The 25,163-nt window shown below is 41.9% G+C and overlaps 1 protein-coding gene across 3 annotated transcripts in view; it reads right to left on the reverse strand.

Moving 5' to 3' along the window:
* Positions 1 to 18,373, reverse strand: part of SH3PXD2A (SH3 and PX domains 2A) — a 351,604-nt gene extending 333,231 nt beyond the window's left edge. For 2 of the 3 annotated variants that reach the window (XM_072621442.1, XM_072621441.1), the window contains exon 1: positions 17,861 to 18,371. In XM_072621442.1, coding sequence (XP_072477543.1) covers positions 17,861 to 17,932 — 72 coding nt within the window. In that variant the 5' untranslated portion in view covers positions 17,933 to 18,371. Of the gene's footprint in view, positions 1 to 17,860 lie in introns of all 3 variants that reach the window. The other variant, XM_072621444.1, reaches the window with a different exon arrangement.
* Positions 18,374 to 25,163: the final 6,790 nt, after the last annotated feature.

Genomic DNA, 25,163 nt, shown 5'->3' on the forward strand with positions numbered 1-25,163 from the left:
GATGACCTAGAACAGAAAGGGAAAGGGGGGAAAGACACAGTTGCCTTGGTGTTCTAGTCCAGCCCGGTCACTGCAGGCAGGATCTCATCTGTGACAAAGGAAGAAAAAAGTAGAGAACAAATCCTCCCCTGATATTCTAAGTTCAAGGGACACATGATTTGTCCTCTTTGGGCAAGGAGTGTGACTTCATATTTAGTATCCAATTGGCTTCATTCCTGACTTCCACACCCCCAAGAACATCCTAGTGATATAAAATGTGTGTCCCCTAAGAACCCAAAAAACCTCTCCCACCCTGTTTTCTTCTCATGGTTCACTACACTCCTCTCAGATACTGCAGCAGGGAAGAGGATAAGTGAAGAGGGATGTTTATGAAACTTCTGAATTCCTTTCTCACTGTTGAAGATATTTCTCCATAGAAATAATATAATAAAAGGTAGTCAGGTTCCTAGGCTAACCCACAGAGACCTGGATATAGCTAACACTATTAACAGTAACACTTCCACTACATTATTGGTTAATCACTTAATCATAACGTAGTGTTATCAAATTATTAGATCTAAGAGTACTCTTAAGGAGTAAGAAGGAGCTAACATGAGACAGTGGGAAAAGAGGAGGGGGCTTGTATTTGGCTTCAGACCTTGGCTTTGCCACCTGAGACCCATTTCCTTCATCTGTCAAAAGAGGAGATTGTACCATATAGTCTCTAAGATCTCTTCCAACTCTGTTTCTGCTACATCTCAGGTAAACCAGGCTTTTGTGGACTATCCTGGACTGTATTAACTAGGGGTACTTTGCAACTGTCTCCAAGAAGCAGAACACATTTTCAAGTTTAATTTGCATTACTGACATTTTCTTCATTACTTTCTTAAATTTAGAAAATCAATAAAATAATAAATCAAGCCTTGATTTGTAGAGTTTGCTGCTTTCTGAAGTATAAAAGCTCACACTGAAAAGTGAGCTGGTAGGAGCTACCTCCAGCACACCCCTGCTAAATGAATACATCTGCCATTCTAACCTTGTTCCTTGGCGAAAATCATCTCAAGTTCTAAATGTCTGATTTTTGAAAACACAACTGGGACCATCTGTACTTATAATTTTCTTTGGAGTAAGGAGAGAGACAATTTAATTAAATAAACCATCTGATCCTAGCCTCTTAAGACTGAGGTGCTATTCTCCCAAACTAAAACAATGTTCTCCCTTGAATTCAACCCCCCAAACAGTACTTAAAAAGAGCTCTAAGACCTTGGAGCCCTAGAAACACAATACTGACAACTTTGCACTGATAAAATTCCAGGTCCTTGAAGTATCAAAGTATACTACTACATTGTGTGTGTGTGTGTGTGTGTGTAATAGTGTGTGTGACAGAGAGAGAGAGAAATAGTCTCTCTCCTTCATGGAACAAACATCTCAAGAAACAAATCTAACAGGAGACAGTAGGAGGAAATCAGTCAGTCAATCAACAAACATTGATTAAATACCTACTATGCTCTAGGCACTGAACTAAGCAGAGAGGGAGGAAGGTAAATGATAGTTCCTATTCTAGAAGGGGTAAAGGGGTAGACAATTTACAAACAACTACATACAAACAAGGTATATACTGGATAAATTGGAGATAATCAAGATAGAGAAAACTCTAGAATTAAGAGGGATCAGGAAAGGCCTCCTATGGAAGGCAGAATTTTAGCCTAGATTAGTTTGGACAAAGAAAGTTTCATGGAAGAGACAGGAATTAAGCTGAGCCTGATAGTTAGGATCTTCCAGATCAATCAACACATTTATTAAATGCATCCTATTTGCCAGGCACTGGAGCTACAGAGACAGAAACAAAAGAATCCTTGCCTTCAAGAAACTCACATTCTCCAGGAAAAGGCAAGTACACATAAAGGTATATACCAAATAAACAAAAGGTCATTTTGGATGGAACTAGCAGCTGAGAGGAATCAGAACCTGGTACTCACATAGGCAGTGTTGGAGCTAGCTTTGAAGAAAACTAAGGATTCTTCCTTTATCATCCCCTCTCCAGCCCAAGGAAACTCAGAACCCATTCCGGCACCCTGGCTGCAGACAATGCTCAGGCAAGATGGGAGTCCCCAGCTCTATTCCTTCCAATGAGAAGGTAGACAACCTTACCATCAGCCCTGCCACTGGCCTCCAAGGTCTTCCAGACTTTGAGCCCTTCAGACCCCTCTGCATCCTCGGCTCACCCAGTGATGTAACCTCAGGATTCCTGGGCTTTGCCATGTGCCCCTCCACTGAGCCCTTAGGACTTCTGGAACTTTCCATCCTCCCTGAAGCTGAACTTTCTTTCATGTATCTTCCCCAGTGAAATTGTGTGAACTCCTTAAGAGACAAGAATCTCACTTTTTCTAGTTATATCCCCAGTGCTTAGCACAGTTCTTGGCACACAGTAAGTACTCAAATGTTTTTTCATTCATTTAATAATAACGATAAAAAAATAATTCCAAGTGTGAGAAATTCTACCTGTGCAGGTGAAGGAAAGCAAGGTAGAATTTGGAGAGGGAGAGAGGAAGACAGAAGGTACTCTACAAGGCATATTCAGGCGACACTGAAGAATCTGGTCTACTTGGAAATGACAGTTCATGTGAGGTGAGTGTTTAAGACATGGTTTGAAGAGAAAACTGGATCCAGATTATGCCATGAACCCACTGAAGGTTTCTGAGCAAAGGATAGCATGATCAGGGCTATAATTTAAAAAGATTGACAGGGCAGAACCATCAATAGAAGGAATAAGATGGATCAACTGCTCATCTGGTCGCAGCCCCCTCATTTTACAGAGAAGGAACCTGATGTCCAGAGGGACAACATGTCTGAAATGTGTCTGAAATGACATGGGTAAGAAGAGGCAGAAATTAGACACAGTGGGTCTTCTAACTCTAAATCCAATACTCTTTCCACTAAACTGTGGCAGCAACAAAAGACAGATTTGGAAATAAGAACATCAAACAGGAGGTTATTGTAATTAACTGGTGTGGACATGACAAGGGACCATGAAGACAGGGCTTTGTAACATATTACATGTGGAAGAAGATGGAGTCAAAGATGACTGAGCTTAGCCCAGGTACCAGAGAGAATAATGTGGCATCACCCTCAGTCTGGAGCCTGAAAATCACTGGCTATGGAAGGCATGCAGAAGTGGAAAAGGGGTTGTTTTATTTATTTCTTAGTTTAACAGAGCTGGGGAGATGTCATAAGATCTGTCCTGGTGGTCCAAGCTATAATGGGACAATAGCTTGGGCATCATTTGTAACTTCAGTACATTTTACTACAGGGAACCATAGTTTTCCTGCAAACTCTGCCAGATGAGGAGGGCTTGCCTAACCTGCTCTGGGAAGATCATTGTGTCTTGAAAGCCAAGGTTAGGATGCTAAAGAACAGTAATTTATAGCATTGCCACCACAGTGTAAGTCCTCCATGGTTCTGTAAGGTTCCATCCAAACTCTGGGGAGCCAGTTGACTTTTTTCCAGACTTTGCCCCAGACAGGCCACCAAGGGGAAAACAAAGTCTGCTCCCAGAATAGTGGCCCATCCTTTGCAGCTGGGTTCACCTCTAACATTGCTGTAGGTTGTTATCACATTTCAACTAAAAGCCTTCACCAGGTCCTCCAGGGCAGGAGTGCTGGGAATGTGTCTGGCAGTGACAGGGAATCAGGTGATCCCAAGGCTTAATCTCAACCCTCTAAATTTTATCAGAGTGGACTGGAGAAGGGGGAGGACACCTCACATGACAAGTTCTTTATCCCCCAAACTTGTGCCTAAGCTGAAGACTGAACCCATCCATTAGATTAGGGCAGTGCAAAACTTTGGGTCTGCTCTCCACAAGTAGGTCTCCTCTCATTTCAAGTGCCTGCTGACCACTTCCCTAACCCTGTTCTCACTAATGAACCATCAGTTTTCTCAGTCACAGGGGAGAATTCCCAGACACTGTATGGTAGGAGAGGGAGAAACACTGCATAGAAGTCAGGATTTGTTCAAAGTCTAGAGGGAGGAAGAAGACTGTGGTACCAGAGTGGTGGCTTTCAGGAAACCACTTAGGGAGCTCTGGTTTTAAAAACAAAGAATAAAAAATCCACTTGTTCAAATTGATCAAGCCTCTGTTTCTTCATTAATTCAAGAGACAGGGTAGAAATTCCAGTTCCCATTTCTGAACTTCACAAGCCTCTCACAAACAGACACATCTGGAATGCACTCCTTCCCTGATTTCCTTCAAAGCTCAGCTAAAATACTACCCCTACAAAAGGCCTTTCCTAATCTTCATACCCTCCAACTGCTAATGCTTCCTCCTACCCCACGCACAGACAAAATACCTGGTATGAGAGGTAGTAGCATGCCATGCTGGATACAGAGCTAGGCTTCAAGTCAGGAAGACTTGAGTTCAAGTACCACCTCTGGAATCAAGAAGATCTGAGTTCGAATCCAGCCTTAGACACTCACAGCTGTATGACCCTGGGCAAATTATTTGACTCCATTTCCCTCAGTTTCCTCATCTGTAAAATGACCTGGAGAAGGAAATGGCAAACCATCCCAGTATCTCTGCCAAGAAAACCCCAAATGGAGTCACAAAAAGTTAGATGAAACCTCAGTGCCTGAGGCACTTCTAAGACTATAAGCAACAGAGAACGTCTAGTTATCTTTAGTAGAGAAGTTCCTCATTGGGAAATCCCCACATTTATGAAATCACAAGTTTGATTAAAAAAACACACACATAAATATCTAATTTTTATTCTACTTACAGGTGCACGTCTCCCCATATATGTTCCTTGAGGGAGGGGGTTGTTTCTTCTTTGTCTTTGTAAGCCTCCCCCCGGTATTTAGCATTGTGCCGGGCATACAGCAGGCATTTATTAAATTCTTGGTTGCTTGATCATAACAGCTAGTATTTATAAAGGTTTACAAAATACTTTACAAATATTGTTCCATTTTATCCTCACAATAATTCTGGAATGTATTATTATTCCTATTATTAGGAATAAATTAGGAAATATATTATTAGGAATAAATAAATAAAATTAGGAATAATAATAGGAATATATTTCTATCTTACAAGGAGGGAACGGAGGCTGACAGAGGTTGTGACCTTGCCCAGGGTCCACAGAGCTGAATCTGAACTCAGGTCCTTCTGATTTCAGGTCCAACACTACACATTTTGCCACCTAGCAAATAATCTTTAGGTTTCTTCCATCTACAAAAATAATTAACAAACTGGGTTGCTCTCCCTCCCTCAGAGTCAATATGAGGCCTAAGGTTATTTTAAGGAGTCACCAATAAAAGATAGGTGAAGTAAATCATTAATCTGTACCAGGAATCAAACAAAGCACAGACATTATCATGTTATTGACATGAACGTGTAAGAGTCAGATGACAGATGGAGTACTTGGGAGCTGATTCTGACTATCCCATCCCTGGACCTTGGCTTTAGAAACCACTAGCTAAAGTCACTTAGAACAGAGGATGGTGATGTTCCCTCAGAGCCTTGCAGGATGCCAAACACACAAAGGCCACCTCCATCTAAAGACAGTGCAATTCTCCCACACCAACAAACCCCTTAAAATAGTCTCCAGGGCTTGATGCCAGCAAGCTAGGCATTAAGATTAAGTCAGACTTGAGCTAACTGTGAAGAGTGTTGTTAAAAAGCAGCCACTTCTAACTAACCACTTAGAAAATTTTTTTCCTACTGAAAAACACTGAGGTTTTGTTTTGTTTTTTTTTTTTAGATGGGTAGAGAAGGTTGGTCTGGCAAGCAGGTAGGCTTCCCTATCCAGGTGCACCACTCCAGAGTACCAGTGTGAGGTTCTATAGAACCTTGGTCCCTACCCTAAGACAGCCCTGGATGGGATGTGGAAGGAAGCCAAACTTTCTGCATGTAATATCCTCGTCATACAGGACATGGTCATGTTTAATAAAACTCAGGGCTTTCAAAGCTTCCCTGTTCTATTTAAAGCTATAACATTCCAACCCCAAATGAAAGGGGACTCTATATCTCAGGCCACCCTGTGCTTGCCAAATGTTCAGCTCCTCCCCTACTTACCAGAGTCTCCACCCCAGCTGAGATCCCAGGCAAGTTCACTATCAGCATGGGCCTGCACCACCACCACCACCACCCCTACCCTCTTCAGCCTCAGTCAATATGAGATCACAACTGATAAGAACTATCCATTTCCTCCCAGGGTATTAAAGCACCAGGAAAACAGGAAAGTCTCAAATTCACCCAATAGGAATCCATGAGGCAAAGAGGATTAGAGATTTAGAATTTAAAGGGACTTTTGAAATCAAGTTGGGCTAAATGAACACAGGCACTAGGGCCTCCATGTTGGAACTCCTAAGCACTACTTTGGTGGTCAGCCACCAAGGAGTCAGCTGGGCAACCAGCTCTAGAGTTCTCCACCCCATCATCTCTCCCAGTTCATTTTGCTCCCCCTGAGCTTGCCAAGCCTGTATCCTTACATCTAGCAAGGCCACTTCCTCCAGAGTCCAAGGAAAATGACAAAAAAATAATGCAGTCATGGGAAACGGAGAGACAGAAAGCATTGTTTTTTCCTCTTTGCTCAATTGCAATCCCCTTCTCTCAGGTTAAGAGGGAAGTTACACGCACAGAGAGACACTCTCTCTCTCTCTCTCTCTCTTTCTGTCTCTCTCTTCGTGTTTGATCCTTAAAAAAATAATAATAATCTGGACTTCCTACTCCAGGGCATAATCACAGAGAAGAGGTGACCCTGAGTTCTCTAGAGTTAAGCCAATGGACCCCAAGCTCTGTCAGGTTCTATCAAAATAAAAGGTTCTCAGTGTAGTATCCCTACCCCTAAGACTATGCCTGTTTTCAGAAAACCAGTTCCACTAAATACAATCATACTTAGAGTTTGAACAGTTTGTAATAAAATGCTTGGCCAAGGCAGCCCATGAACAGATTAAAATTTTAAAAATGATTCTAGATCTATCCATCCCCTTCCACTTCCAGGGCTGTCCATAGAATGGCAGGAAAGCAGGGAGAAAGTTTTCAGAATCACACAAGTCTTTTTTTAGTTTGATTATCAACATTAATTTGACAATCAACAGAGCTATTTCTTTATGCAAGGAAAGACCATTTTGTGAGCCATTTGACCACCTTACCTGGCAGGGCTCATGATGAGCCTAATGCAAAAGACCACCATGGAGATAACTGCAGTTTATCTGAGGAAGAGAAAGAAATGGCCAAGAAAGTCTATGAAGCATCTGACAATCTGAGGTAACATATACATTGATACTCAGCGTCTTCAAAGCCCGTGTGGGCATAAGGAAATAGAGCCAAAAATATGTTGAAATCTATAGCTCTGGATTCAATAACGAGAGAAGTCAAAAGCTTTTAGAGGCTCAGAAGCCTCATGCCTGTCATGAATGCTCACTTCAGTAGAGATGGAAAGGGTTTTTGCATGTGAATGCTAAACATCACACACACACACACACACACACACACACACACACACACATCCAAAAACCAAGAAAGCAAAAAACCTACATTGCTTATATCTTACAAGACAGGAAACAAGTAGTTAGGAACATAACTGAGAAGAGTAGAGAATATAGAATCCTGACATGTTTATGGATTTTAAAAAAGACTTTTTGACTCTAGAGCAAAACGTAGGCTTAAAGGCTCTCTTCTAAGGTATTACTCATGCATAGGTTAAGACCATAAAAGATTTTGGAAGCAATGAGACACTGAAAAGTCAACAAAGTACTCTGGAAAGAATAAGCTAGGCTGGAGCTGGGGCACTTGGCTTAAACCTTGGATAAACCACAATTTCCTCAGGCCTCAGTTTCCTCATCTGTAAAATGAGAAAATTGGACTAGATGATCTCTGAGGTCCCTAACAGTTCTAGATCTCTGATTTCATGGTCCATGATGGACACAACTCTAAAGATAACTCTGTTCAATAGTCCCTCAATTATGTTTTTAAAGTTTTGTTTACATGTAATTGAGAAAAAGTAAAATAAAAATTCAATGAAAAAAATAGTCCCCTAAGATTCTCCAGATGATACAGAATGTAGATGTTTGCTTCAAATACAGAGGCATCCTCCATGAGATCCACAGTCACTTAAAACAAATTGGCCTAGTAATGCATGAACCAAAAACGAAAGAGTTAAGAAATCATTTCCCAACAGATCATAACATGGGCTGAATGTATAGTCCGTTGAGTTAGTCCATCAGTAAATATCTTGGACAGGCACTGTTGATAGACATGTCCAAAACTGAATTCATTATCTTTCCCCTTACACCCTCCCCTCTTCCAAAATTTTCCATTTCTGCTGAAGGTATCATCATCCTTCTAGCTTCCCAGGTTTGTAAATTTTGCATTATCTTTGACTCCCTCAACCCACATATCCAATTAGCTATCAATTCTCACCATTCCTATATTTACAACATCTCCCACCTTGGATTCCTTCTGTCAATGGACCACCTTGCTTCAGATTCTCATTACCACTCATCTAGATTATTATAATAGCCAGATTCTCATTGGTGTACATGCCTCAAATCTCTCCCCACTCTGGTCCCTCCCATACACTGCTGCCAAAACAATTTTCCTTAAGTATAGATTTGATCATGTCACTCCCCTACTCTATCAATTCCAGGGATTCCCTATTGACTTCAGGATGAAATAGAAACTCTTCTGTTTAACTTTTAAAGCCCTACAAAACCAGTCCCCCATGCTTGGCTGGCATTCTGCCTCTATGTCTGCCTCATAAAGCCCCTCTGGTTTTTCAAGATGCGGCTCAAGCATCAGCATCTTCATAAATCCTTCCTGATCCCCTCAGTTACTAGTGCTTTTCCTGCCTTCTATTTAATTGTTCAATTAGCACATGGTAGCTGCTTAAAAATACGTATTGATTGATCATCTAACCTGAATCTTGGACTAAGCAGTAACAGAGCAAACTTGGAAACTATACTATACTTTCAATGACCATAAGCTGCCCCTGATGCAAAAGCCAATATTCAACACTAGTATTCTCCCAGAGTTGATATATGGCTATGAATTTACAACACTACAATCTTTGAAGAATCTAGTTTCTGGGCATACCCAAAAGACCATGGAGAGAAATATGGTGGTTGTAGATTGGCTGTAATAATGGATTACCTACAACAACTTGTTCATAAGAGATGGTATAATTTCACATATTTCAAGTAGTACATAAGCTCTCTGAAGTCAGAGATTATATCATTTTTCAATTTTTGGATCATAATTATCTAAAACGGTGCCTTACACATAATTTTGCTGTTGTTCACTCATTCCAGTTGTGTCTGACTCTTCATGACCCCATTTTCTTGGATTTTCTTGGCAAAGATACTGGAGTGGTTTGCCTATATGCAAATGTGTATATATACATACATATATATGCATTTATGTATGTATTGTATAGGCATATATACACATATACATTTCAAAATCTTGGTGCGTATGTATACAAATTCTGGTAAAGATACATACCCCATATATACATGCACATACATGTATATGAAAATGTATATTTATATGTACATGCATACCATGTATCTATGATTTGCATTTCAAATTTTGACATATGTCATATATAAAAATATGGATTCTGGTGCATATATACATGTATATCAAAATTCTGTTATGATTCTATATATATACACATATCACATATACATGAATAAAATATATGTATATATACATACACACACATAAAATTCCTGACCTTCACTCCTTTCTCACCCTGGATGCACACCATCAGCCTTCCTGAACAATGAAAGGGACGAACTCTACCATGACCAGTATGAACTCTGAACAGCTCAGGAAGCAAGAAATCAGCCCTGGGAACCAGGCTGTTGAAAGCTCATCATTCTACTTACAAGCTTCCATTATTTTTGGCAATTATCGTCCCAGAACAAACCACTGGCTCAAAGTCAGAATCTATTTCCAACACCCATCTTCTTGACCTTTCAACACACACACACACACACACACACACACACACACATGCACACACACACACACACACACACTTTTTCCTGCTCTTCCCAGGATCTCTTTATCCTGTCCCATAACCATCCTAGATCCATGGAACTGAAAGATCGGTAGACACATTTACAATAACTACTTCAGACTTCATTTTTATTTAATGAAACAACAGAAAACCACATAGAACCCTGCAACTTCTCAGATCCCTTTTTCTCCCCCGACACAAAAATCATTCTGGTCACAGTGACTCAGGCAGGGGAAATTAGAAGGAAATTTTCATGAGGTTACTGTTCAAATCCGCATGAAATGATACCGATTAACATCCACCACTGTCAATTAACTCATTGTTGGCAATCTTCCTCCTGGTGCTGGAACCCATCTGTGAGGACACCTAATGAGTAGCTCTCCTTTCCATTGTGTCCACTTCATCACGCACACACACACGTACACACTTATTAGAAATACGGTTCACCCACAAAAGGCCCTTAATCTCTTTACTTTCCTCCTTCCTCCAGGCAGGGTGGTTATTATTAATTGTTGGGAGAACTCTCTGTTCCAAGCCTGGAGAAGGATGTGGTTGCTTGTTCCATGAGCAGGCAGTGCTGTGAGGCCTGTGAATCACCTAGAAATCACTTCCCACCAGAGCTGAGGAAGAAACTACTGCTTTATGTGAAAGACAGGTCATGGATGGGAGGAGAGGAAGAAGGGAGGGGTGGCTAAGACGAGCTGGTCTGCTGACTCAACTAGCCCCTGTTCCATCCTGGGCATGACTCCCTCTGTCTTACTTCTCAAAAACCATTTCTTTTACCTGGAATACACTCAACTATCACAGATTTGAATCATAGACTAGAGCAAGAAGAGATCTTAGGCATCATTTAGTTCAATTAATTTTACAGATGAGGGAACTTAAAACACAGAGAGGAGACACAACTCCCTATTTCACTCTGCTAACCAATGTCTTTCTATACTCTTCAAAACTCAAAACTCCAAAAAGCCTGCTCTACCCAAACCCAACTAATTCCAAACCTTTGATATCAGTGATGATCTGAATTATAATTTTCTTGTGTGAATATATACATGTATCTGATAGCTCTCTGAGGATAGGGAGCTCTCTTCATCTCCCTCTGGATCCTTCTATTACCTATGATGGATGCTTAGTATGGCACAATATTATAGGAACAATTTGCTATATTTAGGAAATTATCCTCTGGATACCTAGTTTACAGAAACGTATAATTTTAGAATAGTTAGGAAGGATCATCTACGAACCATGATCCTTAAAAGAAAGCAGGATTTTCCAAAGAAGATGATATTGCATATTTTATGGTGCTCAGTGATATAAATGAATGGCTTGTCAGTATATTTGCAAGGTAATGGTAGCTAGATGGTGCAAAGGATAGAGCACCAGACTTGGAGTCAGGAAGATTTAAGTTCAGAACTACCCTCAGACACTGTGTGACCCCGAGCAAGTTGCTTAACCTTGTTTGTCTCAGTTTCCTCATCAGTAAAATGAATTAGAGAAGGAAATGGCAAATCATTCTAGTATCTTTGCCAAGAAAACCCCAAAAGCATCACAAAGAGTCCTACATGACTAAGTAGCAAACTGATTTATATGACCTACCCAAGATCACTCAGCTAGTAAGTGCCTGAGGACAGATTTGAACATATGAAGATGAGTTTTCCTGACTCCAAGCCCAGCACTCTATCCACAAGACACTATGCTAGATTCTAAAGAGACAATGACAAAAACAAAAGAATCCTTACCTTCAAGGTGTTTATATTCTACTGGATGAAAAATGTAAGACTTAAAAAAAAACTATACCGTAAGACCTTTAAATCATCTATTCTAATATTTATAGAAGGTCTGCTACATGTTGTCTTTGCCATTGACAAAGTCCCAATAGAGGAATGAAAAGTATTGAAAAAAATAAAATCCTCTACGTAGGGGAGAAAGTGCTGAGCAACAGTAAGTAAGGAAGCCAGAGTTCTAATCCCGGCACATGCTTAGATACTCCCAATTTTTCCACCAGTAAATGGGAAAAAAATTCCCCAACTGCCACATTCCTCAACAAAAAGAGATTCAAACTCCACCACCGAAGTGTGAGAAACTTCTTCACTCCCTTAGCACCACACAATTTTGTATCTAATTATGTACTCATTCCATATAGGTTGGTCTATAAAGACAAAAGGCAGTATGTAGAGAGTCAGTCTTAAAGTCAGATAGACCTGAGTGTAAAGGCTCCTTCTGACACACACTGCCTGTGTGGCCCTAGGCAAGTCACTCCACTTCTCATCTAGAGAACTCCAAGACTACAAGTTGCAGAACAGTTGCCATTTGGCATCAACAGGAGCTTCCTCAAAGTGAGTTCCCTAAAAAAATTAAATAATTTCTCCCCAAAAAAGAAAATCTTCCATAGCATACACTAGAAAAATAACAAAAATCTGCTGATTGGTATTGAAATGAAACAGACATTCTTAGTGAGGTAAATTATCATGGAAGTACTAAGTATTCCAAAACCAAACAGAACTGGGTTTTATTACACTTGAGTCTTCTTTCCTCACCTATATGCTTTTGGCAACATTAGAAGTGTTTAAATTAATACTGAATTATCACTTGTTAAAGATATTGAAGAGCACAGATATGGCAGTGGGATTGGGCTAGATAACCATTAGGTCTTTTCCAACTGTAATTTTATTTCATAAACACACACATTTACACATCAAGATCATGGGCAATGAGGGTTTTATAAGCTACTCTCAGTCAGAAAGGTATTTCCTAAGACATATCCTTATCATTAAACCCATTTTAGAGAGAGGTAGTCTTAAGGCCAAAACCAGTTTAGTCAAGGTGCCCTAGAGAAAAACAAAGAGCCAAAGTAAGGATCTTCCCTCAAAAACAGAAAGCAAGAAACAAGATCTTCCCTCTCCCCTCTTAGACTTAGAACTGGTGTGCACCAGGATATTCTACTGTTTAACTGATTGTCTCCCCCTGCCCAAGAACAGACCAACACCCACAGTTTCTGGGTCAGGCAAAAAAGAAAGAAGCCAATGACAAAATTCACCAAGAGATAGAAGCCAAGTCCTCCATTTTTAAATGACTGGCCTAAGTGAAATAATAATAATTAAAGCTGACATTTGTGTAGCACCTGAGGTTGGCAAAGTACTTTACCTATCTAATCTCTTTTGAGAGTCACCACATCCACTTAGTCCAACTCTTTGTGATGCCTTTTGGGGTACAAGGGTACTAGAGTGGTTTCCTTCTCCAGCTCATTTTACAGATGCACAAACTGAGGCAAACAGTGTTAAGTGTTAAGGGTCACACAGCTGGTAAATACTTGAGGCTGGATTTGAAATTAGGTCTTCCTAACTCCAGGCCCAGCACTGTATATACACTGCACCATCTATTATTCCTGTTTTATAGATTAGGAAACTGAGACTCCAAGAGCCTAACAAGCACCAGAGGTGGGATTCAAACCCAGTCTCCCTCCTGTCTCCAAGTCCAGGACTTAATCTATACCACACTGCCTCTCTTAGTACCCCACCCCACCATGAGCTAACCACTAGAATCAGCAGTCCTACTCTGATAACACATTGGTGCCTCAGCAGCAAAAGACCTTCCAAGTTCTAGAGCTAGGAGACAGTCTTTTGTATGGGGCCCAGGCCTTTCATCATCTTCCTTGGACTAACCCATAATCCCATAAATTGACTCTGCTCTGCAATTTAGCAAGCCACAGACTCAGAACTCTTCATTAGAGGGAAGACGAGCAAGAGAGAGAAAGGTATGTTCCTTAAATGCACATAGCCATTAGAACATATGTGATCTTAATGTGTCACTCCCTACACAACCACCCCACAGGAGGGCATAACTAGTTTGACTTGATATTAATAATAATTATTATTATAGCAATAGTAATAGCATTTATATCGTGCTTTGAGGTATACAAAGAACTTCACATATATTAATCCATTTGATCCTCACAATAACCCTAGACTTTATCCATATTGCCACCTAGTTGTCTCACCTTACCCTTGGTGGAAGGCTGGAGGGGGAGAAGGAGAGGAAGGATATCCACCCAAGCCAGAAATGGGGAACCTGCAGCCCTGAAGCCACATGTGGCCCTCTACGTCCTCAAGGCTGAAGTTTCCTATCCCTGACCCAAGCCCTGGGCTCCTTCTCCTCCCTATAGGATTAACCATTTCCACCTCCTTTCGTTGACTTCACCTTGAACACGTCAGTAACCATTTGCATATAACTTAGCAATACTTTTGCAAGCAATTGTTATAATGTTACATAGACAGTTATCCTTCATTCTCTGCCTAAGGACTGCTAGATAGAACATTGGCTAGAAGCCTGGGCCAGGAGGCAGAAAGACTTGAGTTCAAATTCAGCCTCAGACATTCCCTAGCTGTGTGACCCTGGGCAACTCACTTAACCTGTTTGTCTCAGTTTCCTCAACTGCAAAATGGAGATAATAAAAGCACCTATCTCTCAAGGTTGTTGTGAGGATCTTTTGAGATATTAATAAAATGCTTAGCAAAAAGACTGGCACGTAGTAGGCACTATATACATGCTTATTCCCTCACTCCAGATTCTAATCTCTGGGGAGATCCACCTGAGCTTGGAAATGTTGAAACAATCTAACCTGGGAAAATGACCAGTTGATATTCTTCATTCTGAGAGACAGACAGACAGACAGAGACAAGGGGAGAGAGAGAGAGAGAGAGGGAGGGAGGGAGGGAGAGAGAGAGGGAGGGAGACAAAGGGAGGGAGGAGGAGGGAGAGGGAGAGGGAGAGAGGGAGAGGGAAAGGGAGAGACAGAGAGAGACTACAGCTGAAGCGTGAGGAATAAAATTAAATTAAAATGGAGATGGAATCCCATGGGAAAAATTGATCAGAACAATTTACTAATTTCTACTACTTTCTTTTCTCCCTCTCTTCTCCCCCAAATAAGAGAGGAAAGGTTTCATTTCATGATAGATCCCCTTCCAGAAGCAGGGCTCCTTGTGGTTCAAGTCCTTGGATTAACCACTGAGTGTTCAGTCACTGTCTCTCCTTTCGGGATTTTGTTTTGTTCACTGTAAAATGATTGAAGTTGGCATGATCTCTGCGAAAATCCCTGCCAGAGCTTTATTTTCACAATGAAAAAAAAAAGTTTCTCCTTTAATTGTTCCTCAGAACTTAAGGTCAGGGCTCTATGTGGCCTCTCTCTTCCAGTGACATCACTGCCTGCTTTGCTTTCCCAGGATGTGACATCATCAGTTCCCATAGGGCGCTATTCCATCCCTGCCTCATAATGTGAGAGGAAATGGTAGTATCCATGAATGAGTATTATTAGGAAGAGCCTTTATTTTCCCCAAGTTTTCATATGGTGCAAGTAACTATTATCCTTTAGGAGCTGGTTCCTACCCCTCCCCCCTCACAAAAGCCCTGCTTTTTTAAACTAAAATGTTGACTTTTTTTAAAGAAACTTGGATTTCAAAATTTTCTCCTTTTTTATGCTCATATCTATGCCTGTCAATGAAAGTCAAAATAAATCCTTTTTTTTTTTTTTAATGAAGAGGCCAGACATGAGAATTATGGTATTTTTTTTATCTTTATTCACACCTTTCCATGAGTTTCTAAGAGCTCTGGCAACACTGTCCTGGCCTGAGGTCAGAAACTCCAGGTTCTGTAATCTTGGGTCCTCAAGAAGGAAACTGAATTGTGATAGGTCTAGGGATGAGATTTAGGATTTCACTGGTCTAGGGTATTGGTGAGGAAATTCCCTCTACTAATATAACTTGTCACTTTCCCTGAAATTTATAGTGTAATAAAGAATTGCCAAGAGCATTGATTGGTTAAGTAACTTGATCACATAGCCAATACAAGTGAGAGGTAAGACGTGAACTTAGGTCTTCCTTGGCCACCACACAAGAAAATAGTGCACTAGGCCAGTTTTGATGAACAGATGCAGGAGAATGCTGCATTTTTTAACAGGTTCCAAGGCAAGCCAGCTTGACTGTTGCACCCCAAAAGAGGACTATAATGTTATCAAGCTGCTTTGCAGATTTTGGACCCCCAACTTGACAATGGTATACAGATGTTGCTGTAAATTCATCTAGAAGCTAAAGTCACACAGTCTATCGGGAAAGTTTCAGATAGAACTTGCTCACGTCCCAGGGCAGAGACTGCCACCTGCTGAAAGGTAACTCCAACCTTACTGAAGGACTGGTTTAAAAAATAAAAAATAATCATTGATAGCTAAAGCAACTCGACTCCCTGACTTCACAAGTAGAAGCTAAGTGTCTCAAATACACCTGCTACATGGATACTGGTGACCAGTCTTAAAGAAAAGATAGCTTAAAAGTGAATACAACAAAAGATGAACTTATCGGCCATGAAGGGGTTAAGGAACACTAGAATAATACCCACCCCATCAGAAGACTGTGTCTTCTCCTCCTAGAGAACTTTGAGAATGGAACTGCTGCCCATCAATCTAAGGGGATTTAGGAACAGCCTTGCCAAAAAGCAGGATAAATGACCTTTAGGGTTGCTTCCAACCCAAGAATTCTGAGAGCTTCTGGAAAACCCCAGTAAAAACCCAAACCCAGCACAAGCCAACTTGTGACAGTTTTCAAAAAGACATAAAATTTTGGGTAGTTCCTGGATGGAGAACATAAGCAAAGCTCAAAGGTGCCCCATCTATAACAAAGAAATCAAGATACTACTAAGGTAAATCTGAGAAGCATCAGACTTTGTGAAGTAAGATTAACTTCTTTAAAAAAAAACAAAAAACTAATGCAGAGCCTTCTAAAAAAGATCTATTTGAAAAATATAGGCATTACCAAACCAGAAGCAACATTGTTGCTCCAAGTCTTCCGTCCTAGGGAGTTACAATCTTACTCTACTGGAATTTTCTCAAACTCAGGAGGACATTCTAGATGTCAGTAATACTCCATTTGCTCAGAGGTGTGAAGGCTGGGTAATGGAGATGAAAGGGTGAAGTATCAACCAGTCTCTTCCTTCTCACCTTCTCCCAAGAGTACTTTGTATCTCTCCTTTACCCCTCTATGGAGTTCTGCCTTATATCATATTTATATAGGCATCACATACACACTTTGAGATTGTAAGCTCTGAGGGGGTTTTGATCCTAGCAACATCTGCACCGTTAACTCAAATACACAACAGAAGCTTACATAGGAGAAAATCTCCTCAGTTTAAGAATCCGATCCACAGTAAGAAAGAGTAAAATGATAATGTCATTCAACATAATGGATATGGACTTCCAGGACAAAAGTAAGGAGGCAGAGAGTGGTAGGTTTCTTCCACCTAAGCCCAGAACTCAGTGGAGCAAAGAACCTGACAGGCTGGAAAGGAACCTGCAGAGATCTTACTGGCAAAAGTATCTCCCTTAGGACACGTTTAGAAGACTCCCCCGGATCCCTACAGGAAGTTGTTGCCGGGAAGATGCTCTCCCCACGCATGTTCTGAGCAAGAGTGGGTTTTCCAAAAGCTACTCGTATCCCCCTCCCCACCCCAGATACACACACACACACACACACACCCCACCCCCAGCCTCCGTCCCAGGTCTATCCATCAGCATCATCAGTTGGACAGATGACTTCACCACTCAAACAGACAAGGCCAGACACTTGCCAATTCCTAAGCCAAAAAAAGAAGTAAAGAAGTAGGGGGGAGGGGAATTTAGGGAAAGGGGGACGTGTTAGGATCTAGAGAAGGGATCTGAGTGTCCCCAGTGGATTCCAGCGCTCCTAAGAAACTCGCCAGCAACATTCTCCCCTAACGCTCCACTAGCCCACGAGACCGCAAGTAGCAAATGGGAACCTGGGCTAGTCCCCATTCCGTGCCCAGCCCCGACCTCGGACCCAGCCGGGGGCCCTACTCACATAATGCTTGGAGGGGTTTCTCCTCTTCTCCACATCCACCACGGTGGCATCCTGCACCGCGTAGGCAAGCATCTTCTCCCCGCTGCTGGCTGCACGCCCCGCCCGCTCCGACTCTTCCTTCCCTTCCCTCCCTTTCCCTCTCCTGGCCGGGAGACTTCAGCTCCTCATCCTGCCTGGGGCTGCCCAGGACAGGACTGCAGCCGCGGCTCTTCCTCCGGGGCTCCCGCGGCCCCTACTGCCCCCGGGGAAGATGGCCAGGAGAGCGGGGAGGCAGGCAGGGGGGCACTCCACGCGCACAGGTAGCTGCCCCGGGGAGGCGGAGGACGCGTCCCCGGCTGGAGCCTGGTCCTGGCCCGAGGGTGTGGGCGGGGCGGCCCAGGTCGGGGGTCTTCCTGCCTCCCCGGGCTGGCGGGCTCCTTCCTCCGCTCCAGCTCGCTCCCTAGCTCGCTCGCTGCCTCCCTCCCGCCGGAGCCGCAGCTGCAGCCTCCCACTCCGGCCGAGTCCCGCGGAAACTGGGGGAGGAGACGACGGGGGAGTGTCCTGCCTGCGGGGGAGGGGGCGGAGGCTGCAGGCCGAGCGCCCGCTGTCAGGGGGGTGGGCGGGGAGGGGGCGGCGGGCGAGGGCGAGGGCGACTGGGGCTGGAGGAGCTGCGGGCGGAGGGCCGGGGCCGGAGAAGGGGCGGGCTGGAGGCGAGAGGGGAAACGCGAGGGGAGGGGCTCCGGGGCCGGGGGCGGGGCTGGGGAGGACGAGGAAGGGGCTGCGACCGGGGACTGGGTAGGGAGCGACCTGTAAAGCAGTCCGCACCCACTCAGGAGCCGAGGTAGAGGGGGAGGGGGTGTGTGTGTGTGTGTGTGTGTGTGTGTGTGCGTGTGTGTGTGTCTGTCTGTCAGTGTCTGTGTCTGTCCGTGTCTGTGTCTGTGTCTGTGTGTCTGTGTGAAGTTACTAGGAAGGGAGAGGGACAATTATAGGAGGGAGGGGAGAGGGGTTCCAAACCATCAGGCCTGGGGTGGTAACCACGCCCTATTCCCACCATTGCCAGCTTCGGTGTTAGAGCAGAGACTATTTGTGGTAAGGGTCACCCTGTCGTAGTACCTAATGCCCTGGCTACACACCAGCTCTGCACTCCTTTAAAGGATCGTTTTCGTCTAAAATAAATAGTGTGTGCTGCCGGAGCAGCTCAGTGCAGTTCTAAGAGCCCTAGTCTGAGACCTGGGTCCTACTAGCTGCTCGACCCTTGCACCTCTGTACTGCTGCATCAATGGGAGGTGAACTAAATCAAGAAGTCTAAATCTAGGGTCAGTTAACTTTTTAAATGTGTGTATACATATTTCGATATAATTGGTTTCCTTTGTGATCCTATGTATTTCATGCATTTAAAAGTATTTAGAATAAGCTTCCAATAAGCTTCACCAGATCCCAAAGGGATCCATGATAAAAAAAAAAAGTTAACCCTTGGACTAAATGATGCTTAAAGATCCTTTTCAGCTGCAATTTAGTATGTTCTTATCTACAGAACCTGGGGAAGAGAAAGTCATGTGGTGAGAATGGAGGAGCCCATGCATGCCAATGAGCTTTGGTAAAGAGTTGCTCCCGCGGCTTGCTAATTCTTCTCTGACCGGATCGATTCACCGTCATTCATTCACTGGGCTTTTGCTAGTGTAGAGACCATGTTAACTTTTAATAAAATAAGAACACTACCAATTACAGTTAAAGGGGAAGGGCAGAGGGATACAGAACACAACCGTGAGGAAGGAAAACTATTCCAAACACCTTCAGGGTTCTAGATTTGAGGTGTGATATGTGATCCCTAAAGTGTAACCAGCAGTCATTCTGTAGTGAGAAGGGCCAGTCTTTTCTTAGCCCCTACAGCATAACTGCTGGGCTACCCCATACCCTACATTAATTTAATTCAACAAACATTTCCTGAGGACTATTGATGTCCAGTTCATTCTCTTTTAAAATATTCAAAAGGGCAGTGGTTTTCCATAATATTTTAGTAGTTTCACAATTTTAACATGAACTTATGAATTTGGACTGATGGAGGAAGGTCTGAATTGTGAAATGATGGGATTTTTTTTAAAGCATCATTATCATTGGGCTTGCTTAATATTTTGTACTTAACACTGTTAGGATCCAAGCTACTGCAGACCCCCAGCCCACCTTTGGAAACTCTTGTCACCAATCTCTTGGTCTTTGAGGAGAGACAACAAACACTCCTTATGCCAGTAAGCCTCTATACCAACTTCAGAAAGTCATGTAATATCCCTAGACCTCAGTTCCATTTTTAAAATGAAGTTGACCTAGATGATTTCTTAAGGTTTCATCCAGTACTGGTATTTTTTTTGATTCTAACCTTCTATGCATCTAACTGAAAGGCAGTGTGGTGTAATAGACAGAAAGCCTCTTGGCATAAGGAAGACCTGGGTTCAGATCTACCTCTGGAACATATTTGTTTTGCCTCAAAACAAGCCATCAAACCAATTACTACCTCAGGGAAAGCATAAATTACAAAGCAGTTGCCAATAGGTTTCAACAGAGAATTTCCTCACTAGGAATTCCTCACACCAGTGATATTGAGCTGAAAAAGAACCAGGGGTCACCAAACCCTACGTAAGGATCACTGTAGGCTACAAATTGAGTTAGAAAACCGTTTGTATTTGTTCATTTGTTTATTAATTTATTCCTTTGTTTTGCTGTATATTCCCCAATTACATATTAATCTGGTTCAGGCACCAACTGCCCTCATTGTGTTGTGGGCCATGTGTTTGATACCTCTGCCCTACACCAATGAAATCCCACTGCATCTCTCCTCCTAAAAAAGGCTCTAAATAAAATGCCCAGCCCCTTATTAGGGGCTACATGATCCCTTACTGGTTCCTATCCACACAGAACTTATAGTCTAATTGGGGAGATGAGATAGTGACAACTAAAGAATATAATTTAGTATAATACCTCCCATAGCTCACATTATATGATTTACAAAGCACTCTTCTTACAACACCCACCCTGGGAGGTAGAGAGAGCATTTAATAAATGAGTCAAGTAATGTTCAAAACTATTAAGTGAATTGCCTGCATGGTCTTATAGCTGGGAAAGGTCGAAGACAGTGCCCAGAAACTGATTTCAGACTCTAAGTCCAATGCCTCACTAACTCATGGAGAACAAGACAATAACTTGAAATTCAAAAACCAGCAATCAGCAAGAACTAGAATGGTTCAGACAAGACTTCACTCAGCTAGGACCTGAGCCTATGGTAAGTATTATGGTAAGTCTTGAGAATGGGTAAGTATTTTGGCTGGACTGGAAATGACATCTCCCTCCTCTTAGTTCCTTTATCACTTATTAACTACAGTATTCACATAGCATTTACTTTATTATAATTATTTACATATGCCATCCCCCCACTAATTGGTATTGCTAGAGGATAGCAGTAGTGTCTCATAATGATGTTAAAGTTGGAGAGACAGGGTTGGATCCAATTCTAGAAAGTCTGGATAACCAGACAAGAGGAATTTGAAATTGATGAGGTTGATCTTGTGAAAGCTAGGCTTTGGGGAGACAGTTCCAGCAGCAGGATGGATGATGGGCTGAAGGAAAGAGACAATCCTTTCTCCTCCTAGTGAGAAGAGTCTGTTCTTCAAAAGGGTGTTCCCCAATCCCAGAGAATTATTGTCCTCAGAAACTGGGATGTGGTGTGAGAAACTGGGAACTGAACCATCTCAGAGAACTTCATGACTTTTAAATAAAGAGTCTAGAGAACCCTTGATAAACACTGTATAATAATACTCTGATCTTCACCTATGGTTTTCAGAGCACTAATTAAGCCTCAAAAGTTTGTGGTGAGGTGAGAAAGAATCTGTGCCAATGGGAATAAAGTCAGCGAGGTGAGGTTAACTTACCCTGGATGTATCTTCTCATCCTCAGAAGATGTTTCCTTTCCCGTCTCTGGCCTTTGATCTAACTCATACTTAATTTTAATAAAATTTTCACTTCATACTATTTTGTTTTTTCTAATTACACATAAAAATAATTTTCATTTTGATAAGATTTAAAGTTCCAAATTTTTCTCCCTCCTTCCCTAAGACAACAAACAATCTGATATAGGTTATACATGTGCAATCTTGTTAAACATATTTCTGCATTAGTCAGGTTGTGAAAGAAGAATCAGAACAAAAGAGGAAAACCACGAGAAAGAAAAGGACAAAAACAAAAAAAGGGAAAATAGTCGGCTTCGATCTGCATTCAGGCTCCATAGTTCTTTCTCTGGATGTGGATGGCATTTTCCATCATGAGTCTTTTGGAATTGTCCTAGATCATTGTCTTCCTGAGGAGAGCTAAGTCTACCATAGCTGATCATCTTACAATGTTGCTGTTACTGTACAATGTTTTCCTGGTTCTGCTCACTTCACTCAGCATCAATTTATCTAAGTTTTTCCAGGCTTTTTCTGAAAAACTTCCCGCTCATCATTTCTTATGGCACAATAGTATTCCATTATATTCATATACTACAACTTGTTCAGCCATTCCCCAATTGCTAGACATCCCTTCAATTTCCAATTCTTTACCACCACAAAAAGAACTGCTATATTTTTGTACATGTGGGTCCCTTTCCCTTTTAATGATCTCTTTGGGATACAGACCTAGTAGTGGGGTGTGTGTGTGTCTGTGTGTCTGTGTGTGTGTCTGTGTGTCTGTGTGTGTATGTATCTGTGTGTCTGTCCTTCATTGCTGAATAAGACTATGCCATCAGAGAAATAATGATATGACTTGTACTTGACTCTGTTTTGAGTGAGGAAGGGCTGTCTAGGTCACCAGCCTCATTTCTCCTCCAGAGCCAGGTGAATCCAGTGACCAGATATTCATCAAGATGACTGGAGATGACCCAAGATGAGGCAGTTGGGGTTAAGTGACTTATCCAAGGTCACATAGTGAGTGTCAAGTGGCTGAGGTGAAATTTGAACTCAGGTCCTCCTGACTCCTGTACTGGTGCTCTATCCACTGTACCACCTAGCTGCCCACTAGTAGTGGTATTGCTGGATTATGCACAGTTTTATAGCCCTTTAAGCATAGTTCCAAATTATTCTCTGGAATGGTTGGATCAGTTCACAACTCCACCAACAATGCATAAGTATTCCAAATCTCCCACATCTTTGCCAACATTTATCATTTTCCTTTTCTGTACTATTAGTCAATCTTATAGGTATGAGATGGTACCTCAAAGTTGTTTTGATTTGCAGTTCTCTAATCAATAGTGATTTAGAACATTTTTCATATGACTGTAGATAGTTTTAATTTATCTGAAAACTGCCTGTTCATATTTTGACAATTTATCAATTGAGGAATAACTTGTATTCTTATACGTTTGTCTCAGTTCTCTATATATTGGAGAAAAGAGGCCTCTAACTCATACTTAAAGGTTATTTAAAGAAGGAGGGTTTGGAAATGATAGAACTTAGCTTAAAACAGAAGCATGGTAAAGGGAGTCATTTACAGTCTGTACTTGATAATACAGTTCATGTTTTGGCTCCATCCTGCATAAAGCATTGGCCTGAGCTGGTACAGTAACAGCAGTACTAGGCAGAAAATTGGGAGATGTTTTTATCCTGGCTCTGCCATTCAATAACCATGTGACTTTGAGTAAGTCACTCCCCACTCATGGTCTTTAGATTCCTCATGTGTCTAATGAAGCAGTTAAACTAATTGGTGGCTAAGGTCTCTTATTAACTTAATGATCTATAATAGTGAGCTCCAAGTTTTTTTGATTTTTTTTTTTACCACACCTGTAAAAATATTTTGACCATCCCCAATCCATGTATATGTACTTATTTATGTATTATCTATGTACACACATATATGTATATACACACATGCATATATAATTATATTATGAAACTTACACAAAAATAGACTTTTAAAAATATGAGATAAAGATGTAGTATTGTTTCATCCTATCATCAATAAGGAGTCAATGGGGGTTTACTGAGAAGGGTGACATAATCAAACCTGTACTCTAGGAAAATCACTTTGGCAGCTCAGTGGAGGATAGATTGAAGAGGGGAAAGACTTGAGTCAGGAAAGCCAATTTGAGGCCACTAGAGTAATCCTGGGAATGAGAGGAGATGATGTCCTGAACAAGGTGGCAATGTGGATAGAGAAACAAACGTGAGAGACACTATGATGGTAGAAATGACAAAATTTGGCAACTGATGGATCAATGGTGGTCCCTCAGCAGTAATAAGGAAGTTTGAAAGGGAGTGAGTTTCAGGGAAAGATCGTGGATGAGATTGGTAATGTGAATTGATGCCTCCTCATCCTGTGTTTCACCAAAAATGAAATTGGGACAGGATTTTTACTCATCAGCTTCTACAACCCACTCAAAGCCCAATGCCTCCCATAGACAAGAGGTTTGGGGACACTGAGGGGAAGTGTAATTTTCCTATGAAGCTTCTGGTGGAAGTGGGAAGGGTTACTGGGTCAAGTTAGGTTACAGCCATACTAAGGGTCTGGTGCCTTCCATGAGAAGGGGCTAAGTCAGAAAGGATTGAGATAATGGGTGAGGGGAGTGGTGCATTTGTCAGGTAGTCAACAAACATCAATATGTCAGGCACTGTGCTAATTGTTAAAGATGCAAAGAAAGACAAAATTAGTCCTTGACCTCAAGGAACTCACAATCAAATGGGAGAGACAACATGCAAACAGCTACGGACACATACACAAGATGTAAGTAGAATAAATTAGAGATAATCTCAGAGGAAAGACACTAGCATTAAGGGGGACCAGAAAAGGCTTTTTGCAGGGATTTTGACTGAGATTTGAAGAAAGCCAAAACTCTCTGGCATTGGGAGCAGGGGTAGGATGGGCAGAACACTACTTCTTACAGAAGTAGGATGTTTTTATTATAGATAGGTGCAAGATTGGCTATCTCCTTAAGGAGAGCCTGTGTGCCACCTTTCTAACTGTCTGATTTCCACTATGGGATTATTCCATGGTCCCCTAGGAATAATCAATATCACTCCACCACACTTTGGAAACCACTGATCTACAAATTAAAAATCCTAGTCATTTCTGCAAGGTGGAGTTTGGAGAAGTGTCCCACCCCAGAAATACTCTCAGCTCAGAATAAGATATCCTTTAAGCATTTCAGTGGGTGGCTTGTGTAGTCATTGAGCCTATTTCAGAAAGAGTTGACTCTTATATTTCATGTTGTATGTAAAAAGCAGAGAAGTGGCATTTAATAAGAAGAGTTTTAGGGAAAAGATTCTTCAAACTGTAAGGAAGATAGATTGAAGATCCTAGATCTTTC

This window comes from Notamacropus eugenii, chromosome 1 (assembly GCF_028372415.1).
Source record: "Notamacropus eugenii isolate mMacEug1 chromosome 1, mMacEug1.pri_v2, whole genome shotgun sequence".
Lineage (NCBI taxonomy): Eukaryota > Metazoa > Chordata > Mammalia > Diprotodontia > Macropodidae > Notamacropus > Notamacropus eugenii.